A 23,027-nucleotide genomic window follows, 5' to 3' on the forward strand; every position below is an offset into this window, starting at 1 on the left:
AGCGCGTGATGCCGTAGTCTCGAGGTATGGCCAAGGATAGTGCGGGACCAGAAGCTGCATGTAACCATGTTTCAGATATAGCAATAAAGCCAAGGTCTTGGGTCGTGATAAGGTCAGCAATGTCAAGTGCATGGGCAGGGAGAGATCTGTTGTTGATAAGGGCGCCCTTGATCTGTGAAACCTTGGCTACTGGGGCTGAGGTTTTGAGGCTAGTGTTAGGAATTTGAGTACACATTACACGAGGGCTGAGATTGGGAGAGGAGGGCTTGGGCGTAATATGAGTGAGATTCTTGGTACGGCTATTCACGTGAGAGAATCTAGATCCTAGTCTCTTGTTTCTCGTGTGGGTGGAGCTAGGTTGATACGGAGTAGGTTTCTTTGCAAAGTGTTCCAACCAGAGAGCAAGGGCATTGAGGTACTGGTTGGTAGGGGCATAGTGATTACCATGCTCGTTAACACCTAGCAGAGGGCATCCCATGGTAAAGCAATGTGAATGCAGTAACTGATAGTGTGGAGGATATGCAATAGCGCTGTCAATGGGCTGAGTCAGCATTAAGGAGAGCGGAATAGGTGGGGGAGCGCAAGTAAGATGTGCTGGTAATGCATAAATGAGCAACCTGGCAGAGATGGACAAGAGTGAGGGCATTAGATGACAATGGCGTAGTAAGGTCCACGAGAGCATGGCCGCCGATGGATGTGCTCTATTAGGAGCAACTGGTGAACCATATGGATATGCGTGCAAGTGAGGATGAGAACTGCAGAAAGGCTAGGCCCATAAGGATCAAAAACATAGTGGGTACTTACCTCTTGTTGTGTGTACTTCTTGTTGTGTGTAGCTTGCTTGATCTCACTGGAGACTTGCATTGGCTGCCCTTTGCAGAGTTGCTTGCATCTTTGCTTTTCACAAGCCTCCCAGCTTGTGGCCCTACAGTGATTCTGTTCTACAACCTCTCTATATAACATTGTGCAAGACATTTGTGCTATCTTCAAGAAGTGCTACAGCTCCCCTAGACTTTGTTCTCTAAACATTGGCTGTCCTGCCTCCCTGCATGCTCTTCTGACCCTCTGACTTTGTGTTTATCTGTAGCTCAAAAAAGTCATACACAAGTTACTTGTATAGCTGGGAAAGGGTTAACCTATAGTTCATTTGAGGAGTGTAAAAGTACTTACCTGTTCAGAGAACTTGCTAACCTTTGTTTCCTTTCCTAACCTTTTTCTACAAACTCAGTATCGCATTTAAGTGTTAAAAGTGATATATTAATGTCCACCGTCTCCTAACTATTGAAATCACCTCAGGTTAGAGTGACCAGACGTCCCGGTTTTCCCGGGACAGTCCGGGGAAATCACCCGGGGTCCCGGGAGTTTTTTCATTTTAGAAACCCCGTCCGGTGTTTGCTGGGTTGGGTGGCTGCAGTCATGAAAATTGTAATTTCTTTTCACAACACTTTCAGAATGTTGAAGTTGGAGGATTGGCTCGAACCCCCAACCTTTCAGGTACAATTCACAACACGTACTGACTGTACCACAGAGCCTGGCTTGGAAATGAGTGTACAGAAAGCCATATTCTATCAATTAGAGCAAATGCCTGTTTTGAATTAACATGCCAAGATTCACAGACAAAACTGCACAAATGAGATCATATACAGTTTTTATAGAAAGGAGAAGTGCTGGAAATATGATTGAGTGGTGGTTGTGGGGGCATGTTGGGGGAATGGCGGTAATTGGTGGGCTGTGATGGGGTAATCCCTCTTTTATGTTGTTGGTCGTCCCGGTTTTTCATTTTGGAAATCTGGTTACCCTACCTCAGGGTGCAGGAAGTGTTTGTGTGTGACATTAGTATGTGATGACAAGTGCTCGTAATTTAATTCTCTCACGGATGGGAGTCCAGTGAAACTCCTTTCTGAGGTTGGAGATTTTGGGCCTTCCGAGGGAGATAAAGGGAGCATCTGAGGGTGTTGTTTTGCACTATCTGTAGTGTGTTCAGGTTGTGGTTAGTGGAGCCAAGGAAAAGCATGTACAGTATTCCAATTTGGACAATATGAGGGCCCTAGCCAGAGTGAGACAACTGTTGGTGGATAAGAGTGGTTTACAGGCATTAATACGTTTATTGGTGTAGGCTGTGGATGAGATGGTGGCGTTAATTTGTTTTTTGAGAGAGAGAGTGGAGTCCAGATTCACACCCAGCGCTTTAATTTCTTTTGACACTTTTATGATGTTGCCATCAATGGTGAAGGATTGGTATCTGGGGTCGAGTTTGTTGAGACGAGCCTGGGAACCGTCGATCAGCAGTTCCGTCTTGCCATCGGTTAAACGGAGCCTATGGGTGGCCATCCATGCTCGGATTTCAAGGAAGATCTCATTTAGTTTTGCAACATCGTACTCCTAGCTTCCCGTGAGTGCCATGAGGACCTGGGTGTGGTCAGCATAGTTTGTATATGTAACACTGAGGTCATCAAGGCGGTCGAAGAGGAGCTTGGTGAAGATATTGTAAAGCGTAGGGGAGATGCAAGATCCTTGGGGGACTCCACATTGGATTGGGACGGGGTCCGCTGTGGCACCGCCTGATGGGGCGAAGACCCTGGTTGTTCTGTCCGATGGGAAGGACCAAATCCAATTGGTGGCATTCTGGGAGAATGCAGCAGCCGAGGAGAGGTGTTCGGTGAGTATTTGGTGGTCGACTAGGTGGAAGGCTGCAGACAGATCCAACAGGAGCAAGATGGCCAGATTGCCCTTGTCTTTGGCTTCATCCATTTGGATTTTTAGGTCCAAGAGGGTTGTTTCCGTCCCATGCCTGGGTCTAAAGCCAGATTGTCGCAGACCTAGAAGGTGGTTGTCTTCCAAATGTCGTTGTATTGGGAGGTGTACTACTCCGTCTAGTATTCTTAAGAGAAAGGGGACAGTCGTGATGGGCCTATAGTTTGTTGGTGTATTAGGGTCTAGGTTGTTTTTTTTTAGTAGAAGTAGGACCGATGCCTCATTGAGGTTGTGCGGGACTGCAGTGTTCTTGAACGAGGAGTTGAAGAGGTACGCATTAGTTGTCGACCTGATATTGGACAGCCAATAACAAACCTAGCTCCTGTATGATTCTATAGCTAGATGTGTCCCTTAACCAATCCCAACCCTTGATAGGTTTTTCACTATTGCCACATAGTATGACAGCACTCTGATGCATATAGAAGTATATAATCCTATTTTTTGTGGAAATCACTGAGAGACTGAGCGTCCGTCCGTTGATGTACGCTGTAACCTCCCTGTATTAGATAATTGTTAATAAAACAGCAACTTGCCATCTTTTTGAGTTTGCCCGGTTATTTGGACTCAGAATTATTCTGGTGTAATCCCATCCAGCCATAAATGCATGTTCCTAGTGCCATAAGCTCGGCGTGATCGAGAGTGGTACTATTGATAAGCACACTAGCACACAACAAAGGGGTGTGGTGAGAGTGGCTCTGCCTTCCACCCTGCTACGACTCCCGCTCCAGACTGAGAGTTGTCCCCATCCTCTCTTGACAGGGTCAACTCACTCAGAGACCAGAATATGACAGGAGCACCAGTCTATGTCCTACACCTAGTCTCTGTGTGAGTTTGGTTTGCCATGCACAGGTTTCTTTGTCCTGCGGCTCACTGCGGAGAGGTTAGATTGAAGTGCTGCAGGTTTGCCCTCTTGAGGCCGGTTGAAGTTCTTTACCTTGGCACGAGGAAGAGGAGGAAACACCTCTCAGGCTGTTATAAAAAAGAACCGTCTGGGATTATCTGGATATGGGGAAGGGGACTGGGGCAGCGGTGTGGAATAGGGCAGTCATTTGAATTGCAGTGTATGTGTCGATTGGTGGGGTTGTGGTGGGTGAGCTGTGGTGTGAAGATAGATTGTGGCTGCACGCCAGGGACATTTTTACGTTGATGAGATGGGTGGTTGAAGCAGCTCTGAATGAAAGCTGTGAATCCTGATCCCTGCAGAAGATAAATTAAGCAAGTTGTGCGTTTGACAAAGTGAAATGATGGATACCACGAACTTGCAGAGTTGTCCGTCTGCTGTGTAGGAGTGTTAAGAACTAAAGTTCAAAAGCTGACTGGGTGGGGATTATGACGAACCCAGAGGTTACAAACCTGTCTACAACCAAAAGAACACTCACCCACTCCTGAACATTCAGCTGGAAACTCAGACGCCATCCCAAATTAAATATACCACAAGTACTGTGACGAGGAGGCCCTATAGAGAGGAACTGATAAAGCATCAACAATGTTCTAGTTGTTATCATTTTGCAAGAGACACCCTTCTTAAAAAAAAAGTAGAAGAGAGCAGATGAGTTGCTGGTAGTGAAGCAGAAGAGGTTACAGTGATTGCAGTAGCAGTGATAATGGAAGTCATGAAGGTGAAGTGAGATGGAGAAAGCGGAGCTGTAATAGGCAGACGGAAGGAAACCGCTTAAGAAACTTGAAAAGCAAAATAAGCAGGAGCTGAGACAGGGAAGACTCAACCCACACGAGAAACCACAGACAGGTACATTGTTACCTACATGGACGAGAAATCGCTCAAAGCCTGAGGAACTGCTGAAACCAGGGCTTTCCTGAGTGACAGAGCCTCGGTTTTTAAAAGGTCAAGAACCACTGTGGATTAGAAACCTGAGAGTGTGGCGAGGACGGGACAGGCGTTTGAAAGCGAGACATGGGCCTGCTGGAACAAAGGCTGTCAATCCTATGGCCTAGACAGCGTTGTCCGACAAAGCAGGTTGTGGGTCTGGCATCCTACACTGGACCAGCTTTAAGTGGGGTAAGAAATCGAGGGGGCTCATTTGGGGCATGGCTTGCAGGATGGACGTGGCCTGCAAAGTACACAAACCATAGTAAGGTACGCAAACACGTATATAAGTGTATGTAAGCATATTTCTGAGGCTTGTGGAATCTGCTTAGATCACATGCTATGCATAGGCTGACATCTAGTGGAAGCTGCAGAGTATTACAGTTGTTTTCGAAACTCAAAAAGGGATGTCGACGGGGCGTGCCAGTAATACTATCCCTAGTGTGGCATCTACTGTACCCATGGTCCTTCACTCGCCAAGGTCCCTCCGATTGTGTTTTTCTGCCATTATTGTCAGACGCTGAAAGCGGAGTTCCTTTCTGACTAACACCATTATTATCAAAAATTAGAGCTAGTTACTCTTTGTCCTGTTTTAGCCATTCCCCTTCGGCAACGGCTTTGAGGACTACCTTCTTCGGCTGCAGAACTTGACTCAAAGAACTTCCACACAGCCTCAGAAGGCCACTCCAGGCCTCGGCCCTCACAGGGAGAGTGGGGAATAGTACATATCTTAGCTGAACTAAGAGAATGCATATTTCCCTTTCTTCCCACTATATCTGCCAGGCTACCGTTCCAATTCGAAATGGAAAATACACCTTTTAAATTTTGTCCACATTTAATAAAAAATGTCCCTGGAAAGACTTGCACCGGGTGTGCGACCTCTGTCTTCCAAGGGATCACAAGGGCCATTGCAAAGCCTGCAAGCACAATCCCAAAACAATGCGCTGGGCCCACCACACCATCCATGCAGGCCGCGGCTGCCATAGACGTGGAGGGTGCATCCAGTGACGGCAGCATCGCCGTCTTCAGTGACGACGGTGAAAGGGATCCATTGGATTCCCACGTGCAAGCCTCTAACCCCACCAGACAGGCTGGCGGCTCTGTTACGGGGACGACACCTGACGTCTCCAGCACAGACAAGCTTCCACGTGCTAAGCACACGACCCAAGGCCATAAGTCGACGTCCACACCAACTACAAGGCCACTTACAGTGTCGAGGGGAAGGTCCACCAGTTCCCTGTCCTCTAGACAATTGCAATCGGGTTTGCCTCACGACAGGACCCCGAAGTCGATAGAAAAGTCTGATTCGGACGCCATGTCCAAAACTACTGCCGAAAACTGAACGTATAAAGACGTGGCGCCAGATCGTTCACTCGCCAAGAAGCGACGGTCGTCAGACATGTCAAAATTGGCTAAATCCCCTCAGACTTTGAAATTCTCCTCTCGTTAAAAAACATGTCCCAGAAACACTTCTAAAGGGGCAGACTTCGAAACACCACACATCGAAGACCCACAAATCCCATAGGGAGAAGGGTACTGTTACCCAAAGGGAGAGAACCATTATCAGAGGCTGTGAGGCATAAGAGGCAGCCTATACCTGAGCTACCTCTCACACCTTCAACTATCCCAAGTTCATCGCAGTGGTCTGCTGAAGATATAGACAGAGTCATGAGGCGCATGCCCTTTATGGCCAACGTTTTCGACAGCCATCCTAAAGTTCTAGAAACCATCCAGAACACGCCACCATCTAGTGGGGAGACACTGTGACAACCCCTGCCAAAAGAGCCTTTGCAGACACCCTACAAGCAGCCACCCCTCAACAGGACCCAGGCCAGCGTGAACACTATGACCCCAACTATTGCTTCCAGGAGACTTGGGCATATTCGGATTCAGAGGATCAGGGGGACATGGGGGAGGTGGACCATTATTAGGACGACGACGAGGAAGACATTTACGTCATACCTTCACCACACCATGCAAACCCGTTGGTGGCAGTCTCACCGGTAGAAAACCAGTTCCAGTTCATTGACATGCTCCGAAAGGCAGCTGAACACTTGCAAATAAAGACACAAGAAAGACAAGCAGACATAGATTTTGTCGGAACATATTGTGTGACAAGAAAGCAGCAACCCAATTTATCCCCTAATTAAAATCTGTGCAATGGCGAATGCAACCCTCTCTGGTAACCTCTAACCTAACACAGGCAGTGAACCCCAGCACTGACATTTTTTTTCCGACCATACCCCCTCTACATCAGGGGTCAATTGAAGCCGGGCTCATTGGTCGTTATCACCACGAGAAAAAAGGCGGGAATACCTCTTGCATCATCAGAGGCACCCCCCGACAAGGAAAGCAAAACAATATACACTTTTGGTAGGAAAGTCGCCACCTCAGCAGCATGTCCGGCAAGGATTGCCAACAACACCACTCTGCTGGCCAGCTACAACTTCCACAAGTGGGGCGAAATAGCCTCAATAATGGCCTCAGTCCTAGAGCCATTGAAATCCCAACTCTCCCTCGCAGTAGCAGAAGGGAATGATGTTTCTAACTGCATTTAGAAAAATTATTTAGGGGCAGCTGATAATGCTGGAAGAATTATCGCTGAGGGCACACTTATTAAGTGCCATGCATGGCTATGCCAGTTGGGCTTTAAGCTAGAGACACAAGCGACCCTTCTCAACATGCCGATTGAGCATAATGTTCTGTTCGGCAAGGCTGTACAGGATGCACTCAAAAGTGCAAAAGAAGAGTACAACACTCTAAGGTCACTGGGCCCGCTCACCAACGAACCCTCAGGTCAAAGGGGAGGCTATAATTTTCATTGCTTCAGGGGACACAATTGTCAAAGGGGGTCTGGATACAACCAGGGTCAGAGTTCGTCTGGGGGTTCAACACAAGGCCAATCCTCTCAGGGCTTTCAAAGAGGACAAAGAAGGTCTTGCGGCAGGGACAGATCCTCCTCTTCCAGAGGTGGATCCACCCCCTGCCCCCCAAACAATGACCACCCACTTCAGGTCCCCTCCCATGTCACTCCAGTAGGAGGACCCATAACACACTTCACCCACGCATGGGAGGGAAATCACCTCAGACAAGTGGGTGCTTTCAACCGTGGCGGGCGGTTATTGTGTAGAGCTGCTACGACGACTCTCCCACCATCCTTCGAGGCAAAGGACAGCCACAAAGTAAGAACAGCACATACTGCTGGAAGATGTAAAATCACTGCTGTTAAAGGACGCCTTCGAAATTGTCACGGCGAACCAGGTAAACAAGGGTATCTATTCAACGTGTTTCCTTGCACGAAAAAGATCTAACAAAGCGCCCAGTATTAGATCTGCGCCATGCAAACACTTATGTCAAGCCACAAAAATTCTGCATGACAACGCTACAGGTAGTCATCCCACTGCTAAAGCGAGGGGACTACATGGCAACCTTGGATATGAAAGATGCCTATTTTCATATTTCAATGTTCCCAGCGCACAGAAAAGTCTTGCGTTTCAATATAGCAAACCAGCACTACCAATTCAAGGTGCTGCCCTTCGGCATAGCATCCGCTCCAAGGGTATTCACCAAGGTATTGGCGGTGGTGGCAGCGCAGGGAAGCTATCCCAGTGTACCCATACCTGGACGACTGGCTGATCACAGGGAGACACCCCAAATTTGCAAGTAAAATACCCAAAGAACGATCAACCTTATTTTCCAATTGGGTTTCTCGGTCAATGAAAAGTCAAGCCTTGTACCAAACAAGACCAAACAGTTCTTGGGAGCTGTCATAAAAACAGAGGAAGGCTTAGTCTTTCCATCAAAGGAAAGAATACAACACATACTGCTGCAAATACCTCATTATCAAACCGGTCACCAGATAAGCGTACGCAAAGCTATGCGTTTGCTCGGCATGCTGGCATCTTGCATTTACCTGGTCCCACACGCACGTTTGCGCATGCGCCCGATGCAGGTCGAGTTGGAAACACTGGTCTCAGACAAGCAGTTAGTGGGCGATCTAATGGAAATTTCACCAACACTAGTACAAGCTCTACGCTGGTGGACAAAGGAGAATCTGTTGAATGGAAAACCCTTCCACGACCCGGCGGTACAAGCGATAGTTACAACAGACGCATCCCTCACTGGATGGGGGGCCCATCACCTTCAACTCTCAGCGCATGGTATGTGGACTCAAATCACAGCACAAAACCATATAAACCTGCTGGAACTTCTAGCAGTACTCCAACACTTCAAACCTTCGAAGCACATCTGATAAATCAGTCTGTACAAATTCTCACAGACAGCACCACTGCAATGTTCTACATCAACCAGCAGGGGGGCGCACATTCTCCAAATGTGTCCACGCTAGCACAGAAAATATGGAAATGGGCACTCAAACGGGGCATGTTCCTAACTTCCCAACATGTTCCAGGGGAACTCCACACCCTAGCGTACTCGCTAACCAGACATCCTCTACCAGAAAACCACGAGTGGCAACTCGACAAAAATGCCGTAGATCACATTTTCTCAGTGTGTCTACCCCACGCTAGACTTGTTTGCTGCAAGTGAAAACAAGCAGTACTCAGACTTTGCGTCCAGGTTTCCCCAACCAGACTCCAAGGGGAAATCCCTGTGGATGCGTTGGTCAGGGAAATTTGCCTACGCTTTTCCCCCCAACTCCACTAATGAGCAGAGTGGTGAACAAGAGTCACAGGGAACAGATTACATTAATCCTAGACGTTCCCATGTGGGCGAGACAACCTTGGTATCCACATCTGCGCAAACTGGCGTTGTGCGATCCGATCAAGCTCCCATCCCCGGCCAACTTGCTTTCCCAGCACGGGGGGACAACATTACACCCTCAACCTCACTCACTGAACTTGGCAGACATGGCTCCTGAGGTCATAGAGTTTGGACATCTTAATTTACCTCAAATGTGTATGGATATCCTCAAGGAGACACATAAACCAGACACTGTTATTTCGACAAGTGGAGAAGATTTGTAATTTGATGCTAGTCAAAACAAATAAACCCCGATAGAATGTACTCCAACTCACATTCTTCATTACATGCTCCACTTGTTAGACTCGGGGTTAGTATTCAACTCTATAAAGGTCCACCTGGCGGCTCTATCCGCTTACACCACCTCTCAGGGTAAAGTATCATGGTGGAAAGTTAATGTCATTAAGGCGTTCATGGAGGGAATAAAAAGTCTCCAGCCTCCTATATCAAACCCACAGCCAGGCTGAGACCTCAATGTAGTACTTGCAAAACTCATGGGATCTCCCTTTGAGCCTATGCAAAAGTCAAGCCTTAAACACCTCCCATATAAAAGAGCTTTCTTGGTGGCTAATTCCTCAGTGTACGTCGAGCATTGTCAGTGTAAGACCCTTTCTTTGTTATCCACAAGGGCAAATTCGTATTAAGAACGTACCCTAGGTTTTCACCAAAGTTTATTTCAAAATTCCACTTAAACCAATCCATTGAGCTACCAGCCTTCTTTGAGAACCCAACAAGCTCAGCTGAGAGGAAACTCCATACGCTAGATGTCTATTATGTAAACGAGACCCGACCGCTCAGGAAAACAGACCAACTGTTTGTCTCGGTAGCACCAGGCCGAGAAGGAGACCGCATTTCCAAAAATGCCATCTCCAGATGGATAGTCGGATGCATACAGCTCTGCTACTCTTTATCCAGAAAAACACTGCCTTTCACACCAGGAGCTCACTCCACAAGGGGTACAGGAGCTACTCTGGCTTTTATTGCAAACGTCCCACTGGACGTCATTTGCAAAGCGGCTACTTGGAGCTCAGGACACACTTTCACTCGGCACTACTGCATTGACACACACTCTAAAGTAGATTCCCAGGTGGGACAAGCGGTTCTAAAACATCTATTTGCCGCTGTACCTTCTCGCAACCCACCACTTTCTCCAAACACTGCTCACTAATCTCTGCATAGCATGCAATCTAAGCAGATTCCACAAGCCCCAGAAGGGATACATTACTCAACGTAATTGTATTTCTGATGCTTGTATCTGCTCAGATTCACGTGCACCCACCCTTCCTTGCCTTGGTTTAGAAGGTACATTGCTGTCTTTTCTGGACTATATCTGCTACATATCTTCTTTACTATACCTGTACTCGCGCCACACTTCATGCAGCATCAAGTCAGAAACAAAACAATCTGAGGGACCTTGACGCGTGAAGGACCATGGGTACAGTGGATGCCACACTAGGAATAGTATTACTGGCATGCCCTTTCAACGTCCCTTTTTGAGTTTCGAAAACAACAACTGTAATACTCCGGAGCTTCCACTAGATGTCAGCCTATGCACAGCATGTGAATCTAAGCAGATACATGCATCAGAAATACGATTACGGTGAGTAATGTATCCCATAAATTTGTATGTGTACCTTAATATGGTTTGTGTACTATGCAAGCCATTTTATATAAACCTAGAAATATGTTACATATTTCTATGTTTATAAAAGATGGCTTGAAAAATACACAATTCCATCCATCTTTTAGAAAGCATTGAGGACTGACAAAGTCTGAGGCGTCTTTGTCCGACGGCAAAGCTTTATAAAAGATGGCTTGAATTGTGTACTTTTCAAGCCCTCTTTTATAAACATAGAAATATGTCAAGCAGTCCCCAGGTCCGCTGAGGGTCAATGACACCTCAGTGACCCGGGTGTGTGTCGAAGAAACAAAAGGACAGTTTGTTTGTTTGTTTTATTATTTATGATGCGCAAACGTACCCGGGGGCATCGGGGCGCAGCCTTTACAAGAATTTTCGAAGCTTAGTTACAGTACACAGGGAAAATAAACAATACAATACTAAAGTACATCAAAATTATATACATAGCAGCAGTGCAGTAAACAGGCTGTTATATACATATAGGCAGGAAGGCACATGAGTTAGCAGATTGTGCATGAAGAGTTAGGCACTTGGTTGTCTTAGAGGGCCCCCAGTTACAGTGACTGACAGAAGTGCCAGCCAGCCACAACTGCGGCTGGCTGGCACTTCTGTCAGCTTGCCTGACTCGAAAATGGCAGGCGCATCTCCCGTCACGGCTGTGGTGGCATAATGTGTCCCACCATAGTGTGGTGGTTCTGGGGAGCCCCTGAAGGGCCGTGGCTCAGCCTCACTTTTGGGAGAATGCCAGGGCCCGGCCCCACCCACTTAAAGCACTGCCGGCACCATAAAGCAAACTGCACCTCCCAACAGCTTTCAGCAGCATGGAAAATGAGGAACGTTAGCTGCTGCATTAGGGCAGAGGCAGGTACCTGGCGCCGGCGGGCCGGGACCACGCCTACTTCCACAATGGTAACAGGCAGCACCTGCTTTCAGAAGCTCTGCAGGGTTCCTGGAGTGTAACGGTATTGTAGCCACCAGCGGGGAAAACACTGCAGCCTGGTGCCAGACTAGTCCATCAACGCGAAGCCACATTTCCTTATGCCTGCCGGAGAAGCTCAGCGGACACCAAGAAAAAGCATTTCGGGCAGACGCCACATATTACACTGGGTGGCTGGCTGACACCACCACAAGAGCTCCGCTTAGATCAAAAGAGAGAAGCGGGACACTGCGGAAAGGAGAAGAGCGAACAGATGGAGACAGAGAATTAAGAGGTACGGAGTAAGATGGGTCCTCTTAAGAAAAGTGTATTATTCTCTTTGTGCCCCCACCCCCTTTTGTCCAGGACAGCATAAGCAACTACATAACCCTTTGGGATATCAGACCAAGGGAATGACCACAGGAAAGTCTGATAAAAGAACACTAGGAAAATTAAAACGCACTAAGAAAATTAAGTGTGGTTTATCAAGCCCCATACTCACGAATAGTCGGTATTCGTAGTAATGACCGAAACTTCCCCAAAAAACGAGGTAGAAATGAATGAGGTTTTTTTTATCGAATTTGGTAGGGATTTTTGTATGTTAAGTAAATAATAGGTGGGGTCAACAAAAAAAGGGCAAAAAGTAATTTTTGCTTTTTTTGATCAAAGAAATTCGATCATTTCTCCTTTTGTTTTTTTTATTTTGGTTATTTCATGGACAACCCGACTAGTCAGGCACTTGATAAGGGAGGACACCAAGGGTACCAAGGAAAATAAATAACCATGGATGGAAGAGGCACACAGGAGGTGGTGGGAAAACCCCTGCTCTTCTCAATCCCAGTGAATGGCCTAAATTTGAATGCCTAAATAAGACACTTGATACCACGCGGAAAGGGCAAAGAGGAGGGGAAAAACCACTAGAACCCAGCAAGAGAGGAAGGTCCAAGGAAGGGGATAGTCCCCTTGGCAAATGAGTGGGTAGTTGCAAATTGCCAAACTTGCATTCTATCGCGGGGAAGGAAGCCACTTCCTCTGATGGAAACAAGGCCAACAAGTCAGAAAGTGTTACTTTGGGTTGGTGGGCGCACATATTTGAACTTGGCGATACCAACTGAAACAAGGCTGCAGGAAAGTAGTTTCGAAGACTTGAGTGCGAGGGTCAGAATAGGTTTTGGACACAGGACTGTGGACATTTTGTTTGGACATCCTGAAAACCATCTCATTAGTTCATTTTGTTGAGCCGGAGAAAACCCCCCATAGAGTTGGGGATAGTGAGGCCTTTTCCCCAACCCTTTAATTATTTAAATAAAGTAATTGTGAACCTTTAAGGTTTTCTCCATCTCCCTGCTCCGGCGCCTCACAGGATGCTGTCTGTTTCTGACGTGTTGTGAGGCATACACGTGGCAAGGTTTTTCAGCAAGTTGATGGCTTTTTTTTGCAGCGGTCTGTGGTTAACTTGCCCACCATGTACATTTGGATACTTAATGTACTTTACCACCAACCTTTTACTCATGGCCCTTGTTAAATAAATAATAACTTGGTACTTTGTGTGGTTATACTTTGTACCAAGATTATATCGAAGCAGGAATTTAGCAAAGTGTTGTGAAATGTCTAGTTACCTAGACCACCCCACTTAACGTGCATTCAGTTCTTTTGTACACATTTGAGGCCATGCCCCCAAATGGGAGCCCCTCCCTTGGTTTCTCAAACACTCTCTTTGAAAATGGCAGGGCATTTAAGGGGATTCCCAGTTGTAGCATTTCATCCACCCTTTATAGCAGTTTTTGGCTTAACAGATGGCATACTTTTTTTTTATTTTTTTTTAAATAATTTTTCTTTTAATTATTTTTTTTAATTATTTTGTAAACGTTTGTTGTGCAGACCTAATTTGCATGCCTTTGGTACCAAGTTCAAACATCATCATTGAGATCACATATGTAATACAGCCATTGGAAGACTCACTAAAGAATTAGTTCAACGGTCTTATCACTATATTTGAATTAATTAAGATGCAGACACGTATGAAATTCCTCCAATTAATAGAAGCAATGTGGCGTCTATTACTGGAAAAGTTAAGACATTAATTGCACTAAAGTTTCGCAAGTTTGGCCCATTGTGCCATCCACGTTTCCCTTGTGCATGAATTCCTTTCTTTCCAAGTTCCTCTTGCGCTTTGGACAAGAACTGAGATTTGGATGGCTCACCAGAGCGTCTTTGCAAAGCACATTGTGAAGAGTCAGGTGAAGATTATGAATGCAGTGAAAGTAGCCTGAATATTATTTAATCCTCTTGACTGCTCCCTTTTCCCAGATGCTGGATGTCTACACAGAGGTGCAGTTTGACAACGTAGATGGCGGCGTGTGGAAGCAAGGGTTTGACATCACCTACGACCCCCACGAGTGGGACCTTGAGCCATTGCAGGTGTTTGTGGTGCCACATTCGCACAATGACCCTGGTGAGTGAAGCGTGTGCACTGACACAAGGTTGGGTGTAGCTGGTGTCACCTCAATCCTGTTAAAACGGAAACAATGGACAGACACACCCAAAAGACTTTCTCACACATCAACGTCACTATGTTCTGCAATTCCGAGAAGAAACATTGAACGCTACATACATTCAAGGTCCTGGGGTGCTCATAGAATTGGTTTTATAGAGCAGAGAAAAAGGGCTTAGAGAATATCTCCAGCTGTGTCCCTTGCTCAACTGGGGGTGTCCTTAGTCGGTGCTGATGAGCCGCCTGTCGAATAGTGGATAGAAAAAGAACACAGGTAACTTGTTGGTGCCCATAAATCAAGGGTACTCGTTTGTAGTCTATAGAATGCCAGTGTCCAGGAACGACAATCAAAAACGCCTCATTCGCTGAAGATAAGGTTGAAGAAAGAATATTAACAAAAGGGGAGTGGATCACCCAGTTGAGTATATTTGTCAACTAAATTCCCTCTATTAGCTGATACACTAGGTGTCTAAACCTAATTAAAATTAGCTTGTTCACTTTCAAAATCTAAGACCACCTACCAGAGAAGCAAGCAATATATTGTCCGCTCAGCTCATCTGGTGTAGCGTAATGTGTGGCAGGCACTCCCTGAACATCTCTACGTTCGTGTTGACCGGCTTGGGCTGATATCTAAATTGTACCACCTTCTTCAGCACAGTCTTCAAAGAGTACAGAACTTACATACATATAGTTCCTATTTCTCTTTTTTGTTCTTTATTTCCCTGGCACTCAATGTCCCGGGGTGCTCATAGAATTGGTTTTATAGAGCAGGAAATCCTTCCGTGGTAACAAGTTTAGAGCTCGGGCATAACCTTTGTTTTTTGAGGATTGCTAACCGGTCCCCCCCTCACCCCTCGAGGGTTTGTATTTGGAATTAGTAACGCGCCTAAGCCCACAGGCATCAATGAGCACACAGAGACAACCCGAAACAGACCGGGCAAAGAATGCCGGGGTCCACATATCCATGAGGAAGAGAAAGTAAGCGAGGAAGGCGTCGCCTCATTCTTTGCAATATCGCTTCCGTATCAAATCGGTAAAACCTTGTTGCTTCACTTAACTTTTTTAGCTCATCTGTTTTGGGGGCACTGGGCAGTGCCCAAGTCTACCAGTGGAGATAGGGCCCTGACCCTTTTTTAAGATTCCTTGTTCATGTTAAGCTGCCCACATCACCTTATACTTAAGTGTGTCGGGGAACTTTGTATCCCTTTTTTTCTAGTAACCTTTCTGCTACTTGCATGATGTATCTGGAACAGGCTAGTGGCAACCTATATTTTTCTATCATGTCTTCTTTTTTTCACAAGTGCACTTTTGCATATTATCGCATAATGCCTTATTGTGTAACATCTACTCAAAATGGCCATGCCACATATTTCTTACCCTTTCCTTTAGGATTCTTCCTGCTTTCTCAGGTCAGGAAATACCAAATAAGGAAAGCCCTTTCCTGGGCAAAGCCTTTGCCCTCCTGGGCAAGGCGACAGCGTGCACATCTGGTTGGATATGGGGGACTGGTTCTGTCTTGTCCCAATCCACACACAGGCCCGGGGATGTCTTTTACTGGACAGATGAGGGGCAAGGGGCTGTCCAGGTTTGGAAAGGCCTTGCCAGTTTGAATTGTGCAGATCCTTAACTTGTATGTTCTTGGTGGCCAACCAGACTCTAGGATAAAAGATGGACTACTGCAGCCATCCATCAGATGGTTGCTAGAGCTAAGACCCCTTTGAAGAGCTGCAGCCAGCCAACGATCCCAGGATGGCTGTTGAAGACCTCAAGCATTACCTCCAGCCAAGTCTTAGTGAAGCACTGCCTCTCTGGGCTCTTCCCCTGAAGATCCTCGGCAGTGCTTCACCCCTTGGAATGATGACCCAACCAGGCCAGAACTTTGCACATCGATCTTGCCTTCTGGAATTTTCGTAAGTGCCCTGCGACCACCCTGTGGGCTGACCAGCTCCGTCCCGATCAACTGCTGTATACCTTTGAACTTGAAACTCTGCAGGTCTCAAGCTTGTGGCCAGAGAGCTGCTGCTCTCCACCATGAAGTATGGTCTTTCTGGAGAGGTTTCTCCCTGTCTGCCACGTGAGCGGCATGCCACGGCTTGAGTGTGGTGATCTTCTCTTCTAACAACTTCAATCATATCATGGGGGTGGCGTCCTTCCCTGTGGGACTCATGGTGTTCTGCCCCTGAGGGTGCCTGGGTCATCCAGCTTCGCCAGAACAGTTTCACCGGGGTACGGAACTGCTGCTTAGCTGGACCCAATCCTGAAATCAACTTCCCCCACCCCTGAACACTGAACCCCCTGAAACCAGACAACGATTGAAGTAGGCCCTGCAAATCTCGGAACCCTACTGGTGGCTTCTAGAGCATTTGGAATATGGGGCTGCCTTATAGACCTGTTTCCAACCCCTCCTCCCGCCTGGGGGTTGTATGGGCACGGAGTCCTGGCCCTTCCTCTCCCCTGCTTGGTCATGATCAGTCGAATTCTGTCCAAATCTCTCTCCTGGGCTTCCCCTAGTGTGGTGGTGTTAGGGAGAATGATCATTTGTATGCTTCATCCCCTCTCCTAGTGAGACCCCCAACACGTCTTGCTGGACTTCTGGACCCTTTTATTTAATCCTGAACGAGGGGAGCCTTGTTTCACTCATTCATCCTCATGGGCTCTGTCTTTTGGAACTCTTGTTCTGTGTTTTATAGTCCTATGGAGTCTACTTTCCTCCCTCTCTTTTAAGGCATCTGTATTTTTACTATTGCAGCACACAGCTCCTTATGGGCAGTGTTGCTGGGGACCCTTTGGGTCCTCCTTTGAGATTCTTTTTCATATCCTAGAGTAACTACAGTTCTTAAGGCCTTCTTAAAACCTTATAGTATGAGAGAGCGGGAGGTGTGTGTGTGTGTGTGTGTGTGTGTGTGTGTGTGTGTGTGTGTGTGTCTGTCTGTCTTGCCTTTGGCCGGAACCCTTGGTCGTCCCCCCGCTTAGGCTCCAGTTTGTCTGAGCAGGCAGAAAGTGGGGGAGGAGTTTTTCACTCCCCTGCCCTTTGTCTGCCTGGGTGGAACCAGCTCCCACTGGGGGTCTGGCTGTCCTGATTGGACAGCTACCCGCCCCTTTCTGTAAATTGCTGAGCAAGCTTGCAGAGGAGTGTGTGCTGAAACTGTATAAAAGGTGAGGGTCCAGAGGTGAAAGGCAAGTCGACAACTGGAAACTCAAGTAACCGAAGAAGAAGAAGACGACCAGAGACACCTGCAGACCCTTTGCAACACCGTGAAGCGACCACTGCTGTCGTGACTCGATTTTCTGTGGAACTCCGAAGAGAACGACCAGTCCCAAGACTAACTTTAATCAGAGCCATCTCCTGAGGTGCTGTGCTTCTCCAGAGCTGTGGAACCCCAATACCAGGAGACCTCCAACTCAATTGAAGTGCATTTTCGTGGAAAGCGGAATCCGTCCAAGCCTTTGCTGAGCTCCAGGTGAACCTCCATAGACACAGTCCGACCCGTCTATGGCCCCTCACCAAAGTGCAGGTCTGCAGGAACTGAAGAAGACTGACCGGGCAAATCGCGTCCTTTATTGGTGCTGCAGAAAAGGCACCAAAACCGTAGAGTGACTTGAGAATTTGCTGAAAGCCGTGGCAGAGGTACTCCCTCTATACTGCTACTGGGAGATTCCATCAATTGTCCTGCCTTTCGTTGTCAGACCAAGGAATCCGGAGGTCGGGTCCAACATCACCACATTGAGGAGAATCCAGCCACAATCTTTTCTTCTAACCTAAGGAACTCTGGGGAAAAATGTATTGCTTACCTTGATCCAAGAAGTCGCTCCAGAATGTTGGAGTGCATGTAGGGGTGTCCAGGGTCACCCCCTCTTACCTCTGACCCAAGCTGGTGCTTGTGCCCCTTTTTGCGAGTCCTTAGAGTTTCCAACGTTGGTTTAATCTTGCTACATCTTAAAGATAGAGACTCTAAAGTATCCACTGCAACTTTTCGTATCCTGCTACTGGTCAAGACTTAAGCCCTCTCCGAACTGCCTTTAGCTAGGGTTGCGTTTTGTAACTTAAAAGACTTTCTGTGTGAAGAAACTGCCTGTAGAACCATTAGCTTTGCTAGTATACCACTTAATAACTATTTTCCTTCCCCAAAGTCACTAACTTATATGTGTATGCAGAGTAAATGTCTTTACCGTATTTCTGCTAAGATTTACGAGTGTGTGTTATTACCGATAATATGATAGAACTGTAATTACTGTCAAAAGTTGTAACATATGTAACTGTGAGCAACTACAAACTAAGCACTGGACTTTGAAAATGATCCTAAAGTATTCCTAAGTGTTTTGGTTTATTGTGCTAAGTGTTGAAAGGTGATTCTTATGTAAATATAATAAATCTATATTTTAATATAAATTTATTGAGTAAGGGTTTGTTTGATGTTCAGTGCACTTACCATACATCTTCCTCGTATAAGAAGACTGACTACTCCGCCACTCTACCAAGATTACAGCAGTAGTGCAGACTGATAATAAGAGCTGGGAGATCTATAAACCACTGGCATAGTTTTGTGCAGTCTTACCTTCCAGAGGACATTGGGAAAACTCTGCTAACAGGTGGTATTGGGAGAGCACCCCCGCAACCCCCAAATCTGGAACTTTGTTCTCTCACAAGTCGAACATTTGACGTACATGTTGGCTTTGCCGGTACTAGGATCCCTCGCTTGGAGAACTGACTCCCTATCAAAGGTAGTTGCTTGGGCCTTGGGTTTTCTTTGGGTACTAGGTCTACCTACATCAGCAGGGAAGGACTTTTTAAGTATTGGCCCCTTTTTCAAAGGCAAGGTATAGTTTACAGCACATTCCATGCTTAATTTCAATAACTGTTCCAGTGCTGCTCTTCACTTGCTTTACTATATGCAGTATTTACCAGTTTTTAACTGAGTATCTTGGAACTGTTTTAAAAGTAAAGTGTTGGTGACTTCGAGGTGGTCACCCCCTTGGTGAATCTAGATCTCTTTATAGATTTGATTAAGTAAGGTCTAGTAAACAGTATGTGTATACTTCTTGTCTAATAGGCTTCATTTCAAACGCTCTGTTAATCTCATTGTAACACTAGAACACTCCCAGTCTCAGCCTTACTCTGCTGCAATACCTTAATTCAGTTTGGCTGGACCCAAGTGTTCACTAAAGAAGGTGGCCTTTCAGAACCCTCCATCGGGTCGGGTTCTAAAAATCCATCTTAACAAGGACCAACATACTTGGCACATCTCCAGTATCCAGGAACTCCTCTGGGTATAGAATAGTTCTGTCGTAAAACCAGACGTTAATTATTTGCCATCCAGCTGCAAATGCCGGATTTGAAAAACATTCCTACTGTTTATTTGAGCCCTTGTTCTTTTGGTATGATTTGGCGTCCTAAGTCACTCACTTGACGTACATTTGAATCCTGACAATCTAACCAATACTTGCACACAGAAAGGCCTTGACAATTCTAAGTTAAAATAGACCACGAAAAATACCCATTGGAAATACGAAGAGTTAAACACTACCTTTACTTTAAAAGTAACATAACCTGTAATAATTGAGTTAGTAAAAATAAAGAAAGCAAAAATAACCCCATTTCGATTATAAAAATGAACTTCTGTTAAAAAAAACTTGTTTTAAAAAGGGCACCTTTCCATAGTAAAATGTCATGTTGGAACGGGGTACCCCTTACACCAGGCAACCTATAGACAAACCTTAAGTAACCCATTTTCAAAGAAGAGCGTGTACCCCTCACAACCCTGAATATTATGCCTACTTCAATAAGTGGGCCTTTCCACAGTTTATTTTTCTCACTTTTTTGAAATTATACTGGGTTTGTTTCTATAAAGCTTTCGCGTTCTCTTGTTTCAGGATAAATACACCAATGTCTTTTCCTGTTGCCTGTCTGTGATGTATGTTGCTTACAATGTTATAAATGTCTAATTGCATATACATTGGTTTTCTTTTTTGTTTTTAACCTCTGGAATGAATCTTTTCACTACATTCGGATAGCATAGTTTTTTGCCAAAAAAATGCCATTTTAACATTTCTCTGGAGGTTTATAGCAATTGTTGTTTTGGTGCGATAACATAACACTACTGTTGTGTGTCAATTGCTCATCTTACTGCACAGCGCCTGCCACGTGTGAGAAAATACAGAGGTTGTTTCACAACCTAGTCTCCAGGAATCACGTAATCGGGTGGCTAGGGAAAGGCCATCACTTTTGGATCCCGACCCTGGGGGTGGACACGTGAGGGAGGATTACCTGGGTAGGGGGATCCTCAGGGAGTGGGGGAGAAACACCCAATGGCGAGACATGGTATCCCCCTTTTTCCACCACCATCTAACCCCTATTCCCACTTATTTTATTTATTTATTTATTTTATTTATTTGGATTTGTATAGCGCACATCTGCCCAGGGGCATCGTGGCGCTGAAAGCAGTCTTACTTGTTACAGGCATACATGGTGTATATATAGATACAATGCAGAGGATATTTGCATATTTGCACACAGTTGTGCTTGTTTACATACAGTTGTGAAAATACAGTAGGATAGGTGGGGTGGAGAGGTTAGTTGAACGTGGTTTTGAGTAGCCTGCGGAAGTCATGGTATGAATTTTTGTTCCTTAAGGCGGTGGGGAGTGCGTTCCAGTTTTTGGGTGCTAGGTGTTGAAAGCTAGACCCTCCGGCTTTGCTTCTTTTGAATGTGGGTACATAGGTCTGGTTAGTCATGTGTGACCTAGTGGGTCTAGTGGATGTATTAAGGGTGATTCTTTCAGAAAGATAGGGCGGAGCCTTGGCGGAGAGGCATCTGTGGGTGATTGCCATGGATTTGAATAGTATACGTTCTTTTATTGGTAACCAGTGGGCTTCTTTTCTGGCTTGGGAGATGTGCTCCCTTTTAGGGATGCTTAGGGCTGCTCTTAGAGCATTGTTTTGCGTAACTTGCATTTTATTTAGGTTTTGTGCAGACATGCCCAAGAAGAGCGCATTGCAGTAGTCCAATTTGGTACCTACTGTGGCTCTGGCTACGGCCAGACAGTTTTTAGTGGATAGGAAGGGTTTAACGGCGTTGATTACCTTCGTGGTAAGTGCAGAAGAGGAGGCTATGGCATTGACTTGCCGAGTAATGGAGAGAGTGGAGTCAAGGTATACTCTTAGCGTTTTTACTGCAGTGGAGACTGTGATGGTGGAGTTATCTAGGTTAAAGGATTTGTACCGCGGTGGGAGTTTGTTTAGTGTTTCTTTGGTGCCAACTAGTAGGATCTCTGTTTTGTCCCTGTTTAAGCAGAGGCCGTTGGCTGCCATCCAGGTTTGGATGGCTGTATAGATCTTGGTTAATGACGCTGCATCTTGTTCATAGACCCCTGTGAGAGGGAGCAGGACTTGCGTGTCGTCAGCATAGTTGGTGTAGGCTATGTGACGACGGTCCAGGTCATTGAACAGTGGGAGGGTGAAGATGTTGTATAAGGTGGGGGCAGTGCAGGACCCTTGTGGGACGCCACAGTGGATAGTGGTGGGGGTAGCGCTCCCAGAGTCAGAAAAGACTTTCATAAGTCGACCCTTGAGGAATGATTTGACCCAGGAGATGGCTTTGGTCGAGAAGTGAGCTTCATTTTTGAGTTGCGTGCCTAGAATATCGTGATTGACCAGGTCAAAGGCGGCAGAAAGGTCTAGCAGGAGCAGGAGTGCTGGTTTGCCTTTGTCCATGATGTCATTTAGTTGGATTTTGAGATCTAGTAGGGCCAATTCGGTCCCATGTCCCGGGCGGAAACCCGATTGCCTTTTTCCTAAAAATGCGATTTTCTTCCAGGTATTGCTGTATTTGTGTATAGGCAACTTTGACGAGGATCTTGAGCAAGAAGGGAACGGTTGTGATGGGTCTATATTTGTTGGCGTTTTCGGGGTCTAGAGTGGGTTTTTTGAGAAGAGGGCGCACCCAGGCTTCTTAAACTGGTTGTGACTGAGCTTGTGTTGAAAGATGCATTGATGAAGGTTTTAAGAAATGGTTTTATGGGAAACTACAACTCCCATACTTCCTCCTCAGTTCTCCCTGACAAAAGTACTGCACCGAAGAAGATGAGGAATGAGGTTAGAAGGATTACCTCCCCTCAATTGCATTGGCCCTGTCCCTGCAGTGAGACCAGGCAGAGTTGGGCATTTAACTCCCACCAATGTACACCTGCCACTTATTAGCACTCCCTGTCAAGATAAAAGGTGGAGCACCCAAGCGCACTTTGAGCGAGGCTGGGTACGAGAAGGAACAACTCATCCGAGGCTGTTGCGAGCCAGGCTGTGGAAGGTGGGATGCCAAGGGGCTGATCGAAAGTAGAAAAGATAGAGAGAAAGCCAGGCAAGATTTCCATGCTTTCGGGAGGACGTGAGCCTTCGAAAAAAGCAAAGCCGAGCAGAGGAAAGAAATCTTCATGATATCAGAAAGTGGCCTGTGACCCTCCCGGGTGAACGGCTGAGTTGGGGAGGAGCAGAAGAGGCGTTGGCAACAGCCTTGAGCTGCAGAAATGACATGAAAAAGAAATCCAATTAACCTAGCCGGTGAGTTATCAAGGGAAGCAAGTCCGGTTGATGTTAAAGGGGAAGTGACTGTAATTTGTAAAGTTGAAGGTTGCGCGTGTAGCAA

The 23,027-nt window shown here is 46.3% G+C and overlaps 1 protein-coding gene across 6 annotated transcripts in view; it reads left to right on the plus strand.

The window, feature by feature from the left end:
- Nucleotides 1-23,027, plus strand: part of MAN2A2 (mannosidase alpha class 2A member 2) — a 291,925-nt gene that overhangs the window by 92,443 nt on the left and 176,455 nt on the right. For all 6 annotated transcript variants that reach the window (XM_069625193.1, XM_069625189.1, XM_069625190.1 and 3 more), the window contains one exon: nucleotides 14,206-14,350. In XM_069625193.1, coding sequence (XP_069481294.1) covers nucleotides 14,206-14,350 — 145 coding nt within the window. The remainder of the gene's footprint in view (nucleotides 1-14,205; nucleotides 14,351-23,027) is intronic.

The sequence above is a fragment of the Ambystoma mexicanum genome, chromosome 11 (assembly GCF_040938575.1).
Source record: "Ambystoma mexicanum isolate Mex_15411 chromosome 11, UKY_AmexF1_1, whole genome shotgun sequence".
Classification (NCBI taxonomy): domain Eukaryota; kingdom Metazoa; phylum Chordata; class Amphibia; order Caudata; family Ambystomatidae; genus Ambystoma; species Ambystoma mexicanum.